A 13,975-nucleotide genomic window follows, 5' to 3' on the forward strand; every position below is an offset into this window, starting at 1 on the left:
CTCCGAACTTATCTTGGTCGACATAATGAGCATTTGCACGGCATTCATCTGGCAGTGCAAATTGACCGACATGAATTGGAGGCACAAAATAAAAGTAACGTAATAAGAAATGAACAAACTTATAAAGATCTAAATGCAGCATTTTGTATGTTTTACAGAATTTATACTATGGTTTGTATTGCACAAAAGTTTCGAAATCGATCCAAGATGATTACAAAGCACATTTAAATCTGCAGCAGCATTTGAGTATGCTGGGGAGCAAGGAAGGAATGCCCGAATTATTAAAGTCAGTAGAATAATAACTAAAACCAGAAATTAAATATTTTAATCAAATCCTTCAAGTATATTTTTTATATGCAGAGGCGAAGCCCCAGCATGTCTTCGTATGGAGATCGTCCACTCAGTATTTGGAAAATTATTGGAAGATTGCATGGACGGAGTGCATCCGGATCTTCTCAAACAAATGTGCCTAGCACTGAGAAGGTAATAAATGATAAATAGTCCTCATTCATATGATTATTTATCCAACCCTTTAGATTTCTTTTTGATGTTCCGCTCCAAAAGTCATTTTCTGTAAGATTTTTAACTTCCCGTAGGGCAAGTTATAGTAATCGCAAAAAAATCGAAAATGAAAATTTTTATATATCTTTACGTTTCAAAGGTTTCTGAACATTTTGGCATACCTTAGAAAAAATGGATGTATGTGTGTGTGTGTGTGTGTGTGTGTGTATGTGTGTGTGTGTGTGTGTATGTATGTATGTACGTGTGTGTATGTATGTGCGGATACAAATTTTCGTCGACGATTTCGGGAACACGGATCAACCGATTTCAATAATTCAAAAAAAAATCGATTTGTATTGATAAGGAGACGTGCTGATTAGTTTTTGGCGAAGGCAGGTCTAGCCGTTCCAAAGATACGGGGCAAAAAGTGCCAAAAACGGTACCTCCGTTTTTAAGAGTACGGAGCGTCCGATTTGAATAATTCAAAAAACATTTTATTTGTATTGACAAGATGAAGAATCGATACAATTTTCATGAAGGTAGGTCCAGCGGTTTCGGAGATATAGAGGAAAAAGTAAAAAAATGAGCCATTTGGCGGTCAAAAATGATCATTAGACATATGCACATCAAATTATCAGATATTTTATAGAGATTTTAACAATAAGTATAATTTTGGTTTACATTCCTATGGGTTCCGTACCAATGTTTACGCGTTAGACGTCGACGCGGCGCTTACGCGGTTTGATATTTCGTCTTTATGCAGTTAAAGCAGTACGATTGCTTTGAAAAGAAAGTTCAGATCTTCCACAATATGTCAAAATAAAGAAAAACTAGCTGTAAGTGGAATTCTGTCTTAAGGCAATTAGGGCATCGTGCCTTAAGGCAAATTGCTGGAACTTCCCGTACCAATAATTATTATTTTTTTTTAAAACGATTAACATTTTTGAAAAAAAATTACTTTGAAAAAATAAGATTTTTGAGAAACTATAAATTGGACAAAAAATTAGTTTTTTTTTTTTGAAAAAAAAAAATTTTTTAAAAAAATTTTTTTTTTTTAATTTTTTTTTTTTTTGAAAAAATTTTTTTTTTCTTTATTTTGACATATTGTGGAAGATCTGAACTTTTTTTTCAAAGCAATCGTACTGCTTTAACTACATAGGGACAAAATATAAAGCGCGTAAGCGCCGCGTCGCTGTCTAACGCATAAGCATTGGTACGGAACCGATAGGAATGTTAACAAAATGTATACTTATTGTTAAAATCTCTATAAAATGTCTGATAATTTGATGTGCATATGTCTAATGATCATTTTTGACCGCCAAATGGCTCATTTTTTTACTTTTTCCTCTATATCTCCGAAACCGCTAGACCTACCTTTATGAAAATTTTATAGATTCTTCATCTTGTCAATACAAGTGAAATGTTTTTTGAATTATTAAAATCGGACGCTCCGTTCTCTTAAAAACTGAGTTACCGTTTTCGGAACTTTTTGCCCCGTATCTTCGGAACGGCTTGACCTGCCTTTGCCAAAAACTAATCAGCACGTCTCCTTATCAATACGGATCGAATGTTTTTTGAATTATTCAAATCGGTTGTTCCGTGTTCCCGAAATCGTCGACGAAAATTTGTATCCGCACATACATACACACACATACATACATACACACACACATACATACACACACACACACACACACACACACACACACACATACATCCATTTTTTCTAAGGTATGCCAAAATGTTCAGAAACCTCTGAAACGTAAAGATATATAAAAATTTTCATTTTCGATTTTTTTGCGATTACTATAACTTGCCCTACGGGAAGTTAAAAAATTTTTTCAAAAAAAAAATTAAATTTTTTTTTTTTTTTTTTAAAAAAATTTTTTCAAAAAAAAGTAATTTTTTGTCCAATTTATAGTTTCTCAAAAAACTTATTTTTTCGAAGTAAAATTTTTTCAAAAATGTTAAAAAAATAATTTTTGGTACGGGAAGTTCCAGCAATTTGCCTTAAGGCACGATGCCTTAATTGCCTTAAGACAGAATTCCACTTACAGCTAGTTATATTTTTCAGGCAAATACGTGAAGCCGGTTCGACCATAACCAGAGAAGGAGACTGTGATGGAACTTCCTATTTCATATTCCGTGGCACAGTTAAGGCTAAACACATCGAAGATCTATCAGCAGGTAATAAAAAATAAATTCAAAAATACCTCAATACTCAATAAATAAATTCATCATTATAGACTATAAATCTATCGACCTATGTATAAATATTTATGATTTAGGCGACTGTTTCGGCCTGACCCAAGGCCTACAACCGAGCCTGTCCCACACGATGGACACCCAGGCCCAAACCCTATGCGAAATCGTGACCCTCACCCTGAAAGACTGGCAACACCTGCTGGAACATTTTCCGGACTCGAGATACATCTTATACGCAGATTTATTAGAAGAACGAATATGAAATAAATAGATAACTGGTTGAATAATTTTTTTAAAAAATAGAAGACAATTTAAAAATTTGTAATATTTTTGTGGTCAGAAATTCGCTTGCATATTTCTTCTATCATTTTTCATCAATTTGCAAAATACATTTCTTATATCATTTACCATCGAACGCTTTCACGTGTGATGAATATTTTATTTCAAATATTTTAGCAAAACCTATATGATATTTTTCCCTCGCCATCAATTTCCTCTTTTACTTGAACGACTTTTACTTTTCCCGAATTTGTTATTTCAAACTCCTTCAACGTTGTCAATCAAATTAGTTAATTGGTGTCCTCGTCAAAAAGGCTCAAAGGATGACATTAATGAAGCAAGAACTCTTTAAAACAATGATTAATTTTAGGAAATTGTTGGATACTTCGAGACGAGGACTCGTTATCATATCTTACATGAAATCGGGGACTCCCGGAGAACCAACAAGGATATTATTCTTATCGGCGAAATAATTTTGTAGAAGAATATTGTTAATTTAGTATTATTAACAAACCAAAAAAGAACTATGTTACTTTTGAAACTTCAAGTCATTCTGAATCTTTTAACACCAAAATTGAGCAAGTTATGCGTACATGAGTCTAAATTTGACTTTTCACAGCATCAACTTTAAACTTTATTGAGTTTATGTATCTTGCTTTAAGTCAAACTGCCACTTACCCCGAGTTTGAAAATTTATTCAACGAAATAAGCATTTCAGAAACAATTTATTACAACACACATGCTGCTGTAACGATTAAGAGTATTTTACTACATATTATATTTCGGTGCCCCCGATTTACCTTCGAACGATTTAGTCGATAACAATGCAACAGAACTCACAAACAGACCTCTCCACGTTGAACGTGTTATTGGAGGCCCTCATTCGAGCCCCATTGTGCCCCCGCGATTGTCGAGGGTGTTCGCAAACTGCTCGGGGGCACAATTAAGTTCGACGATTAAGCCTGGCGGTGGGATGGGTGGGGGGCGAATGATAAATTTTAGATATATATATATATATATATATATATATATTTATATATATATATACTAGCTGGCCCGGCAAATGTTTAGTCATAAAAAATATTTCTAAAACGTTTTTGGAATAAAAAATAACTAATTGATTGTGAATGCCGAAGTACGTGGTCTATTTAAGTGACAGGGGCAATAAACACAAATTAAATGCATGGTTTACCCACTGCAATCCATGCCACATATAAATGTTCCTGGAGAATATTAATAGCAATAGTAATTAAATTAATTGGCGCATATGGATTATTACTGGATTTGGATTATTATTAAATGATTTGATCACTTAAATAACTATTAATGTATTTGTATGTGAATGTGTGTGCGGATACAAATTTTCGTCGACAATTTGATTTCGACAGCACAGATCAACCGATTTGGATAATCCAAAAAACGCTTCATTCGAATTGATAAGAAGACGTGCTGATTAGTTTTTGGACAAGGCAGGTCCAGCCGTTTCGAAAATACGGGGCAAAAAGAACCAAATATAGTAAATCAGTTTATAAGAGAACGGGGCAAAAAGAACCAAATATAGTAAATCAGTTTATAAGAGAACGAGGCAGCTAAAATAACGCGATTGCTTTGAAAAAAGTTCAAACTTTCCAAAATATTTTAAAATATAAAAAAAAATCCAATATTATTTCCAAAAAAGTCAATTTTTTTTTTCAAATTTTAAAATTCTCAAAAATCAATTTTTATCAGTTTTAACAAAATTTTGAATGTTTTTTTGAAAAATTTAATTTTTGGTACGGGAAGTTCCAGCAATTTGCCTTAAGGCACGATGCCATACGCCACTAGTTTAACAAAAAATAATTAAAAAATGAAGGAAATTGGTCCAAAAAGGCAAACAAATCTTTCACATTTGGAGGTATAAAAAATAGATATCCGATTCTCAGCCATGGCTGAATGTGATTACTAAATATCATGAAAATCGGTCAAACCGTTTCGGAAGAGTATTGCCACTAACACCATGGCACGAGAATTTCATATATATATATATATATATATATATATATATATATATATTTGTATGTATATATATTCTTTATTTATTCAAAATATTTGAATATCCTTATGTAAATTGAACGTGGTTGGAAGCAGGTGTGTATGTCGGCATTATCTTATATTCTTTTTCCAGATTAGATAACAATCTCCTCTCCAATATTATTAGGCTCTGTTTTTCTTATAAATATTCCGCAGTGGCGAATTAAAAAATAAATTGCACACACTATTTCTATTTCATCTCTCTGGCAAAAACAATTCGTTTGATATAAACATAATCGAATCGTACTTCAAAATTAGACTTTATAAGAATATTTATTACTAGGGGGTTTAATTCCTGGAAGTAAAATTATAATCCTCTGCCCGATTCGGGCCTGTCAATAAAGAAAGGAATCCCTTAAGCTCGTCAGGCGAACGCAGATGTTCTTATTAAAATTATTAAATTCGGTTCGAGATTTGAGATTTTATTTAGCATGAATTATGCAAAGGGGCTCCGATACAGACTTTGGCCAATAATTTACTTGATCATTAACTTTGTTCGTGATTTATTTGAAATTTAAATCGAGATTAATCCCTCAAGTATTATGTACACGGGGTGTCCCAGAACTCAACGAATAGAAAAAAATCTCAGGTTTGGTAATCATGAGCTTTTGAGTACGAATTAGAGCTTCGATATAATTGTGTAATCGTGGTTAATTTTTATTATTTTTGTTTATTTCAACTTTGGATTCTTAATCGTAAATATTATTTCTAGGACCACAAGCTAAAATAATGACACGATTACTCTAATTATAAGTTTTCAAGATCTAAGACTATGTTGAACTATAAATTTAAAATTTTTAAAATAGGTGAACATTGAGAAACCCTCCTTTAAAAAAATGTACGAGAGTGTTCAAAAGTTGACAAATTTAATCAGGATAAAAAATTTCGAGTAAAAATAAAAACCTAATTATCACTCCAATAATCGTCCATTAAGGATTTGACAAAAACCACAAAAAATCAGAGGGGTCCAGTAAGATATCATATGTATTTATTTTTTACCTACATTTTCAAAATAAAAATTTTGCGTTTTTTTCGTAAATTTGAAATTTTACGGAAGGGGGGTAATTCTAAATATCACGACGAATCATCAAGGTGGAGGGGAGGTCCAAAAATCCCTAAAAATCGATCACGTGATCAATGAACACCCCCCTGACTTGCATCAATTAATGCATCTATACATCATACTATTAATTGCACTTAAAAAGTATCGTGATATCTCGACATTTATACTAGATCTATAAATAATATAATATTATATAACGAGCCCCATTGCTCATGTACCCATTAATTATATCCTGATCCTGGTTCTTAACCAGATTAAATTTAATTGACACATCGATCCCGTCCAGTAATTACTTGTGACTTGAGAATTTAAGAGCTCCTACACATTATTATGAAAATAAGAAGAGAAAAGTCGGATCTGATTGAAAAAACCAATCGAGTATAATAGACTCTTGGGATATTTATTAAAAGTTAATGGACTAGTTGAAAGTGGCATTTTACCTCAAGGTTAGTTGCTTGAAATTTCACTTATTTGTAATGATTGACTTGATCGACTGAAATTGAAATTTAGATATTTAGTTAACATTTTCAACTATTTATTTCAAAAATGAAGCTTTCGTTTTCAACTAAAGTAAACATTACGCTTTCCAATTGATATCACTCAAACACATTTTAGTCTTTGAGCTTGAATTAGGTAAGAATCTCGGAATTCGAGATACCCAGCTGTAAGTCTGTAAATACTTGTATATTGACACCTTAAAGTTGTCTCAAAACCTACAAATGGCAGGGTATCAATACCATATGTAGGTTTTGAGACAACTTTTAGGGTGTCACATACAGACTTACACAGCTGGGTATCTCGAATTCCGAGTTGAACTTACTATAATGACTGGACTATTTATAATATCTGTAACTTGTAATGATATTAAGTTAATAATATAATAAAGTAAATCTATGTATATCTATATAATAAAATATAAGTAAATCTATGTTGTATATAGATTGTCCTAAAATTGTAGATTATCATTCCAAAATTCAATTAATCTATATAATTCAACCAATCTTTAACTTCCCTTAGTGAAAATCAAAAATGAAAATTCTTGCATATCTTCACGTATCAGAAGTTTCTGAACATTTTGGCATACCTCAGGAAAAATGGATGTGTGTATGTATGTATGGATACATTTTTTGTCCACGTTTTCGTGCTCACGGATCAACCGATTTGAATAATTCAAAAACCATTCGATTCCTATTGATAGGGAGATGTGCTGGTTAGTTTATGTCAAAAGCAGGTCCAGCCGTTACGGAGATACGAAGCAAAGAGTGCAGAAAATACAAATCGAGTTTTTGAGAAAACGGAGTATGCGATTTGAATGATGTAAAAAACATTAAATTTGTAATGAAGTGGTGATTAGTTTTTGGCAAAGGCAGGTCCAGCCATTTTGAAAATGCAGAGCTAAATGCACAAAAAATGGCAGTTTTTGAGAAAATTAAGCAACCGTTTTGAATGATTCCAAAATACTTTCTGCTTGTATTGACAAAACAATTGCTTTTGAGGATAAAAATTTATTACATCTTTTTTTATTCAAAAAATATTTTTGTAATTTTGGATTAAAAATTCAAAAAATGACCCAGGCTAAGCACAGTCTAAGCGCCAAGTTTTCTAATTTTGTGAAAACTATTGAAAATGTGAAAATGCCGCCACGCTAAGTACAGTATAAGTGAAAATGTCGCACAGAATTATTTGCAAATGCGTTCAGACTGTGACTATTTTTAAATTTTGTGCAAATATTAAGCAACTATTTTTTTTTTTGAAATTGAATTCGAAATGAAATGACGATTGTTAATGTTCTGAAGATTGAACTGAATTGATTTATGATTTACATTTGATTTGCTCAGATATAACAAGATGGCAAAAATAATGAAAGTTACAGTATTTGTAATAAAATATTTGAAAACGTTTAAAATTTCCTTAATTTGCCTTAAGGCACAATGCCATACATCACTAGTTCTGGCTAAAGTTCTAAAGCTCACTTATATACTTTAAATAAATAATTTTAACTTTGTAATTCAGTTTATATGATTTTTATAAATAGTAGAAATTGTTACAGTATTTATAATAATCTATTTGAAGACATTTAATAATTCTCGAATATTTCGTTAGGGTACGGGAAGTTTCAGCAATTTGCCTTGAGGCACGATGCCATACACCACTAGTTCCAAATTTGATCTCATTCAAAATTTAGAATTAGCAAATCGATTTTTTTCCCAAAAACAAACTTTCAGCAAGTTAAAAGATGTTATAAATAGATATCTGGTTTTATTGTAATTAATAATACAACAATGACTTTCGACAGAACTTTCGTCAAAAACACTCTGTCCCTTCACAGGATAATCAAATGAAAAAAACAAAATCCATAAAACAATTATCATTTCCCCCAAAATCCCGATTCAATTTCCGAATCCGGAATCGCGAATCTAAAATTCACAAAAATACTTTTGCGGCAAAGTAAAAACTTTTCCTCTTCGCCCTTCGCCGCCCTTCGAGCGCGATAAGGAGAAACATTTATCCCGATTATAAAATTCGCACGAAAGGCCTTTTACAAAGGAAAAGTGATTCGGCATGGAAGTGAAACGTTTATTGTTCTGATTAAGACAAAAAAAAACGAAGAAAAAACTGGCGACATGCCCATTTACGGAGACTCTAACAACGGCCTGGGGGGCGCCGGTATGAATTAAATTAAAATCATTAACGGAGAAAAGAACATTTGCGAAATAGTGATTGTGAGTGAACTTAAAAGAGAAGGTAAAATAGGTGTGAGAAGATTTTGCCTCGAGGCAAAAGTTGCTTGAACTTCCCGATACGTGTAAATAATCAACTTAATCAATAAGAGTTAAGATTCAGATATTAAGGGGGTGATTGACAAAAAAAAACACGAAATATCACGTGGGGAGGGAGGATTATAGTAAGATATCACGTGTATTTATTTTTACCTGTCGCCGTCTAACGGATAAACATTGGTACGGAAGCCGTAGGAATGTAAACAAGATTTATACTTATTATTAAAATGTCTATAAAATATCTGATAATTTGATGTGCATATGCCTAAGGATCATTTTTGACCGCCAAATGGCATTTTTTTTTACTTTTTTCACTAGATCTCCGAAACCGCTAGACCTGCCTAGACGCTCCGTTCTCTTAAAAACTAAGTTACCGTTTTTGGCATTTTTTGCCCCATATCTTCGGAACGGCTGAACCTGCCTTTGCCAAAAACTTATCAGCACGTCTCCTTTTCAATACGAATCAAATGTTTTTTGAATTATTCAAATCGCTTCATCCGTATTCCCGAAATCGTCGACGAAAATTTGTCCGAACACACACACACACGCACACGCACACACACATACATCAATTTTTTCTAAGGTGTGACAAAATATTCAGAAACCTCTGAAACGTAAAGATATATAAAAATTTTCATTTTCGATTTTTTTGCGATTACTATAACTTGCCCTAGGGAAGTTAATAAATATTAAGATTCAACTATTTAAATGTTTATTTCGAGTATGAAATTCTCACTCTTTCAAACATACTTGTAATATCTGTAATTGTATAAATTAAATCAATTTGTTTAAGGGCGTATTCTACTGTAGAAGCATGAATTTTGCCCGGTTTTTGAAGCGCTGTATAAAGGAAACAAATAATATTTTTACTATCGATTTTTTTATCATTTGTTTATTGATATTTTATTATTACACAAAAAAATTATTAAAGAAAAAAAAATAGAATTCACAAAGTTATGAGCAGTCAAAGTGGGGGCTCAAAAAAAAAGAGTCGTGCGTGCATGATTCCAACCCTCCTGGTGATCCGAAACATAAAAAATAGATTTATTCTTAATTATTATAGATGCCGCTATCGTATGAACCTTGGATAAGTTAAAAAAAAATTTTGTTTGAATGGCGGCAGTTTGAAAAAAAAAATTTTCATGTTGTTTTTAACAATTCCGAATTTTTTAAAAATACTAAATGAAAAGTTATAGTTTTGGGAAAGGTCCATGCGATAAAGCGATGTATGGAGAAGATCCTCTCCAAATTTGAAGAACTCGAGATATCCTTACCGCCAGCTCGAAAAAAGTAGTTCCGAGAAAAACGCGTTCAAAGTTTTGAGACTCGGTCGGACTAAACCGAGGCCACGTCACTTAAACGGATATAACTCAGGAAATAATAGTGATTTTGAAAAATCCTTTTAATGACATATTTTTGAATAACTAAACTTCGAAAATATGAAAAAACAAATTTTTCGATTTTTTCAAAATTCTACAGTAGAATACCCCCTTAACACATTTCATTTCATCCAATCGGCATAGATTCTGATTAGAATCGCTCAAACACGCTGCGAAATTCTAAACTTTGACGAATTTTTATAATTTAACCGCGATCGTAGGCCTATAAAATTTTACTATGTTATTTCAGACTACAGAAACGATCGTCAAAAAAATAAACATTTAATTACAAAGAAACGGCCAGGCTACCTTTACCAAAAACTGATCAACGCGAATCACAATAAAAACTCTCAAAAAGTTTTTGAATTTTTAAAATCTATTGAAAATTGTAAGCTAGAATGTGGTCGAAAAATTTGACATTTTTTGCTAATTAAAGAAACGGCTTGGCCGATCGTCGCACAAAGGTGGGAAACGCTAGTCCTTATCGAGTTACATCGAATAGCTTTTAAATTTCTAAACTCGGCCTATTCGTTCTTGAAAAAGTAAAAAAATGGCCCATACACACATACTTTTTCTAAATTTGGTCTCATTCTATTCAAAATGACTTGAAACCTCGAGAAAACACAAAATTCTCCTCTGGGAACTTAAAAACTAAAAAGTTCTATCAAAATCATCAAAAAAGTTTCCACAATTAATTACGAAGAAACGGCCCGGCTTACCAAAACCTAATCAGACGATTCCAAACCAATAATTTGCGAAGAGTTTTTTTTAAGAATTTTTAACCTTGGTGTAAATTTTCCAAAATCAATAAAGCCATGCTAAAAATATGCATTACACAAGATTTTTCCCCCAAGTTGTAATCTCATTCGATTATCACCATCGAAATATTCATCAAGAGGTGACAAAGACGAGTTTTAAGAAAATCCAATTATCAAATATTCTTCAATTTTATGGCAGATAATTTGACATGAATTATCCCGCCGCCGTAACAAGGATTAAAAAGATTTTGACATAAAGTATTTAATATTCGCCAGAGGGAGGGGGGCGCAAGAAACTTTGGGGCGCCGTAAGAGCCCTGCCTTGCGCTGCTCTCAGGCACGTTCATAATGGAATCTAAGGAGAAATGAAATAAAACTTGTCAATTTGGAAAAATCAAACGAAAAGTGACGTTGCCATAAAACGTACATTCTTCGGCACAGATTCTGATTCGAATCTCTCAAGCACGCGGCCAAATTATTTTTTTAATTCAGTTGTTGCATTTTTAAAATTGATTCAAAATTGTATGCTAAAACCGTGGATGAACTAAATTTTAAATAGCAGTAAGTCCTTTTTGCTATATCCTTGCGCCCCCATGAGGTAGCGCCCCAAAGGTTGGAAACCACGTGAACCATGTGTCTGTGTCGTAGAACATAACCAACAAATTCCAATCATCCAACATCAATTTTTGTGAAACTCATATAAAGCATACTTATGTGCTTTCAATATGTTCATACATCGACCTTAATGAACCTTAATATATTTCAATAAATACATCAAACTTTTAGGAAATAGAAGTAAAAATCAAAATCACTTACTACTTCGCCGGCGACTGGATTACCACATACAAAAACATTTGCTAGATAACATGGCAATAATTCACACACGTGGGATAAAATTTAGGATACAAATAGATACAATAACCACATAATTATATTCAAATAATCTGTTATAACTTTAATTTAAACTACAATGACAATTCAACGACGCCATTATGAATTTGTGTTCGCCAAACTGCACAAGGCACAAGTGCATCCGACGAGCCGAAGGCAGCCGATTGCGCTAACTTCGGCTCGGTACGCATTTTGGCGCAAATTTTAAAATTCACATTCGAAAGGATAATAAATTACAGATAAAATAAATATATAGATTTACTAATATTTACCTCGCATCATAGGATGGCTTTTACAAATCGACAACGGCAAGATCAGTATAATCCATTTGCAGACAAAATTCGAGACCATATTTTCTGGAACAATTTTTAAGACATTCATAAAAAGCACTTTAAATAATAAAGTATATGATTCAGAAGTTATCACTGGAAATAAACCAAAAATATTGAAACTTATTGAAAGTTTTAGCTGAATTAAAAGATTTATTTGGTGTAATTGAAACCTAATTGAAATAAAATAAGTACTATAATGTAAACATTGCTAGAATATGTTGAGAAAGAAGTTTTAATGTTTTTGATGTACTATGTATCAAATTAAATGTTTAAGAACATTTTATTCTAAACTTATTGCTGAAATTGATAACGATAATTTGAAATATCATCAACTTGAAATGGAAAATTTATTAGACAAATTTATATTGTGATCTGTAAGTCAAATCTAATTGTGCTAATATTCATATAGAACAACAGTATTTGTAATTGGAATAATAAAAATTATTATGTAGAAATATCTTTAAGGGTTTGAGGATAATATTAGAATGCTCGAATATAAATTTTCACTTTAAATTTCAAATTTGGCGCGTGTCAAATCCAAATCAAAAAAATTTACTTTGACAATCGTTGAAGATACTTCATTTTGTAACAAAATCTAGCTAGATTATTATTATTTTAATAGATTATTTTGTGTTACAAGGTATAACTCAATAGAAAAGATTTTGAAATATTTTGGAGTTCAATCAGATCAAAAATGGAATTTAAACATTGCCATATATTTCATTCAAGTATCCATGGGAAACCGACAAATAAACTATATGTACATGTAAATATGTATATCACAATTGACAATAAACTTCTAGAATAAAATAGTTTCCAAATAGAATTATTAAACAAATAAATTCAATTCAAGGAGTATTCAATTGCAAATCACGCGTGAAAATTAACATAAATCAAATCGGCAATCGTACAAAAATCTTACACCAAATGGCAAAACGTACAAACTTCTTTTTAAATAAAATAAAAACTTTACAGCACAAGTATTTAATATATTAGTACGTACATAAATTTGAATGTTTACGCCCGATGTTTTATCAAAATATTGACACACGCGTTTTTTCCGAGACGCCAAATCGTTGCGCGCACTTGGGCTCGGAAGGACCGACACAGACTGAATTGCAAGAGGCGAAAAGCTCGCGTCTCGCAAGGATTTCCGAACTATTTGCGGACGTACGTTCGTAAAAGACCGAAAACAGGGTGGCCAAGGAAAAAACAAAAAAAGAAAAATTACTTTGTAAAATTAATTTTCTTTTGTTTATAATATTTGGAACGTATTTTGTAAAAATATCTAATGCCGGCAACAGACCTTACGACCTTACCGTATAATTTCGCAATCTGTGACTTGCACAAGTATTCCGAGCGTGTACGGAATGTACAGGCGTATAGACATGAGCAATTTTCAGTACGATTTTTTCAATGGGCAAATTTTCTATTTATTTATCAAAGTAATTCTTTTATCACGTGCTATTAGCCGGCTTTTTGCCACAGAACAAATTGTTGCGGCTGTTCGTGTCCTGCAACGATCGATTATCCGCTTCGATAAGCGAACTACGTCCCAAGTGCCGGGAGCAAGGCGCATGCTCCGACATGTTTTCATTGAAGGCAAAAGTGCCCCGAAATGGGGAAGAAATTTATTTTCCTAGGAAAGACAAAGTAAAGCCTAATAAAGAATTTCTACAAATAATCGGAACGTGTGTAAGATCACGATGAAAGACTG

The 13,975-nt window shown here is 32.3% G+C and overlaps 1 protein-coding gene across 3 annotated transcripts in view; it reads right to left on the reverse strand.

The window, feature by feature from the left end:
- The window catches only part of LOC113373026, a 56,140-nt gene extending 42,761 nt beyond the window's left edge, over nt 1-13,379 (reverse strand). For 2 of the 3 annotated variants that reach the window (XM_026613361.1, XM_026613362.1), the window contains exons 1-2: nt 13,262-13,379; nt 12,199-12,282 (exon numbers count right to left, since the gene is read on the reverse strand). In XM_026613361.1, the coding sequence (XP_026469146.1) occupies nt 12,199-12,277 (79 nt within the window). In that variant the 5' untranslated portion in view covers nt 12,278-12,282; nt 13,262-13,379. Of the gene's footprint in view, nt 1-11,851; nt 12,046-12,198; nt 12,283-13,261 lie in introns of those variants that run through there. The other variant, XM_026613363.1, reaches the window with a different exon arrangement.
- Between the last annotated feature and the right edge of the window lie 596 nt (nt 13,380-13,975).

The sequence above is a fragment of the Ctenocephalides felis genome, unplaced genomic scaffold, assembly GCF_003426905.1.
Source record: "Ctenocephalides felis isolate EL2017-DRISC unplaced genomic scaffold, ASM342690v1 CF-g0.4_SCAFFOLD_01604, whole genome shotgun sequence".
Classification (NCBI taxonomy): Eukaryota; Metazoa; Arthropoda; class Insecta; order Siphonaptera; family Pulicidae; genus Ctenocephalides; species Ctenocephalides felis.